A 2,501-nucleotide genomic window follows, 5' to 3' on the forward strand; every position below is an offset into this window, starting at 1 on the left:
CTTCTTGTAGGTCTTTTATGTGTTGGCCGCACGAGTCGGACTTCACCACGATGTCGTCCACGTACACCTCTACGCTTCGGCCGATCATCCCTTTGAAAATCTTGTCCATGAGCCTCTGGTAGGTAGCCCCGGCGTTCTTTAGGCCGAACGACATTACCTTGTAGAAGTAGTTTGCGCCGTCCGTCGGGAAAGCCGTTTTACCTCTATCGCTATGGTGCATGCTGATTTGGTTATAGCCGGAGTAGGCGTCTAAGAAGCTCAATACTTTGTAACCGGCCGCTCCGTCTACGAGTCGGTCGATGTTGGGAAGGGGATATGAGTCCTTAGGGCACGCCTTGTTGAGATCTTTATAATCTACGCACATCCGCCATTTGCCGCTTGACTTTTTAACCATCACGACGTTGGCCAGCCAAGTGGAGTATCGTGCCTCGGCTATAAAGTCGGCTTTTAGGAGCTTCTCGGCCTCACTTCATGGTTTCTTTTCTTTTGTGCTACCGGACGGGCTTCTTTATACACCGAGAGGCGATGGGTGATGATGTCCGGATGGACGCCTAGTACGTCGGCCGTCGTCCAGGAAAAGAGGTCTACGTTCCTTTTGAGAGTTTGGTGAATGAAGTCCGCATCGGCGGCGGCCATTGCCCTGCCTATGCTCGTATACCGGTCCTCCCCGTCGAGTTCGACTTGGCGTAGCTCGTCCTTGGCTTCAAGTCTTGGCTCGACTTCCTTGGGATTCAGATATGCCATGGTGATGCCCTTCTTTGGTTGGGGTGAGTGCCGGCGGGGGCTTCTCCCACGGCCGGCGATCTTTCGCTTGGGTGAACGGCTGCCGTTGGGCCCCTGTTGTGTGGGCTCGACTCGCAGGCTTTCGGCGTAGCACTCTCGGGCGACCTTTTAATCTACATGTATCATCAGGATGTCGCCTGAGAGGGAAGGGAACTTCATTACGAGGTGGGGTGTGGAGACGATCGCTCCAAGCTTGTTAAGAGACGACCTGCCGAGGAGGATATTGTAGGACGTGTTGGCGTTTATGACCAGGTATCTGATCTTGAGGGTTTTGCTGGCCCCTTCCAGGCCGAACGTTGTGTACAGCTCCATGTAACCCCTCGCCCCTACGCGTTCCCCCGAGAAGCCGACCACGTGGTCGTTGTAGGGCATCATTTCCTCCTCCGGTATTCTCATGGCTTTGAAGGTCTTCCAGTACAATATGTCGACCGAGCTCCCTTGATCCACAAGGGTCTTCTTGATCGTAAAGTTATCGATATCGACCGATATCACCATGGGGTCGTCCTGGGTCGGGTCTATCCCTTTGAAATCTTCGTCTGTGAACGTGATTGGTGGCATCCTTGGCCGGGCGGAGACGAGGTTTACTTGGTGGACGGCGCGAAGGTGCTTCTTGCGTGCGCTGTTGGTACTGCCTCTGCCACCAAACCCTCCGGCTATGGTGTTAATCACCTCTCGACCTTTGCGAGTGTCGGTTTGTGGGGGGTCGTCTCTTCGTCCCCGTCGGTCTCCCCGCCTGTCACCTTCTCGTGGGCCTGGGGTGGTTCGGTCTCTTCTTCTAGGCGTTTGCTCCTTGCATGGGGAGCGGCGCGTCTCCCGGGTCCCACGCACAAAGCGTCTGAGGTGCCCGGCTTGAATGAGTTCTTCGATTTTGTCTTTCAGGGCTTGGCACTCTTCGGTAGAGTGGCCCGTATTCTTATGGTACCGACATCTTTTGCTGCGGTCAGCATTTTCTGGGCTCAAGGCCCTTCGGGGCGGTGGTATCAGCTCGGCGCTCAGAGCGTCTTTCAAAATTTTGCTTCTTTCCGCGTTCAGAGGTGTGTAGCGGGAGAAGCGGGGGCCACGATTGTCCCTTTTCTGGTCCCGACCGGTTCGGGACCTTCCTTGCCGCTCTCTATCCTCCTTCTTTTCCCCGCTTGCCTCGGCTCGGGCGTTGTTCCTGAATTCACGAAGTTCCTCCAACTGCATGAATTTTGCAGCTCGGCATCTAAGATCGTCGAGGTTGGTAGCTGGCTGCATGCACAGACTATCGGCAAATGGGCCTGGTCTGAGGGCGGTCAGCATGTGATGCATTGCCACCTCAGGACTGAGGTTGCGAATGCTCATAGCGGTCTTGCTGAACCGGTCAATGAACGTTCTGAGGGACTCCCCCTTCTCTTGACGAATGCCGACCAGGGCTATGGATGTTAGATGGTGGGGGCGGCTTGTTGCGAACTGGACGTCGAACTTCGCTATCAGGGTTTCGAAACAATCTATAGAGTGTGCCGGGAGCTTGGTGAACCAGCTCAGAGCGCTGCCCTTTAGAGAGGTTGGGAAGACTCAGCAAAACACTGCATCGTCTGTGGTGTACAGACTCATGTGGGTCGTGTATGCGTCCACGTGCTCATCTGGGTCGGTCGTCCCATCGTACCGATCCCTGTTGAAGCCTTTCCATTTGTCCGGCAGGGGGGTTTCCATGACACGGTCGGTGAAGGGATGGCGCCGGTCCGGACCCGCCGGAG

General features: G+C 55.6%; 1 protein-coding gene across 1 annotated transcript; it reads right to left on the bottom strand.

Annotated features, from left to right (window-relative positions):
• Positions 1-891: 891 nt before the first annotated feature.
• LOC137839278 (uncharacterized) lies at positions 892-2,106 on the bottom strand. Its single transcript, XM_068648398.1, has one exon. The coding sequence runs from the start codon at positions 2,104-2,106 to the stop codon at positions 892-894; it is 1,215 nt and encodes a 404-aa protein (XP_068504499.1).
• Between the last annotated feature and the right edge of the window lie 395 nt (positions 2,107-2,501).

This window comes from Phaseolus vulgaris, chromosome 3, assembly GCF_000499845.2.
Source record: "Phaseolus vulgaris cultivar G19833 chromosome 3, P. vulgaris v2.0, whole genome shotgun sequence".
NCBI classification, from domain to species: domain Eukaryota; kingdom Viridiplantae; phylum Streptophyta; class Magnoliopsida; order Fabales; family Fabaceae; genus Phaseolus; species Phaseolus vulgaris.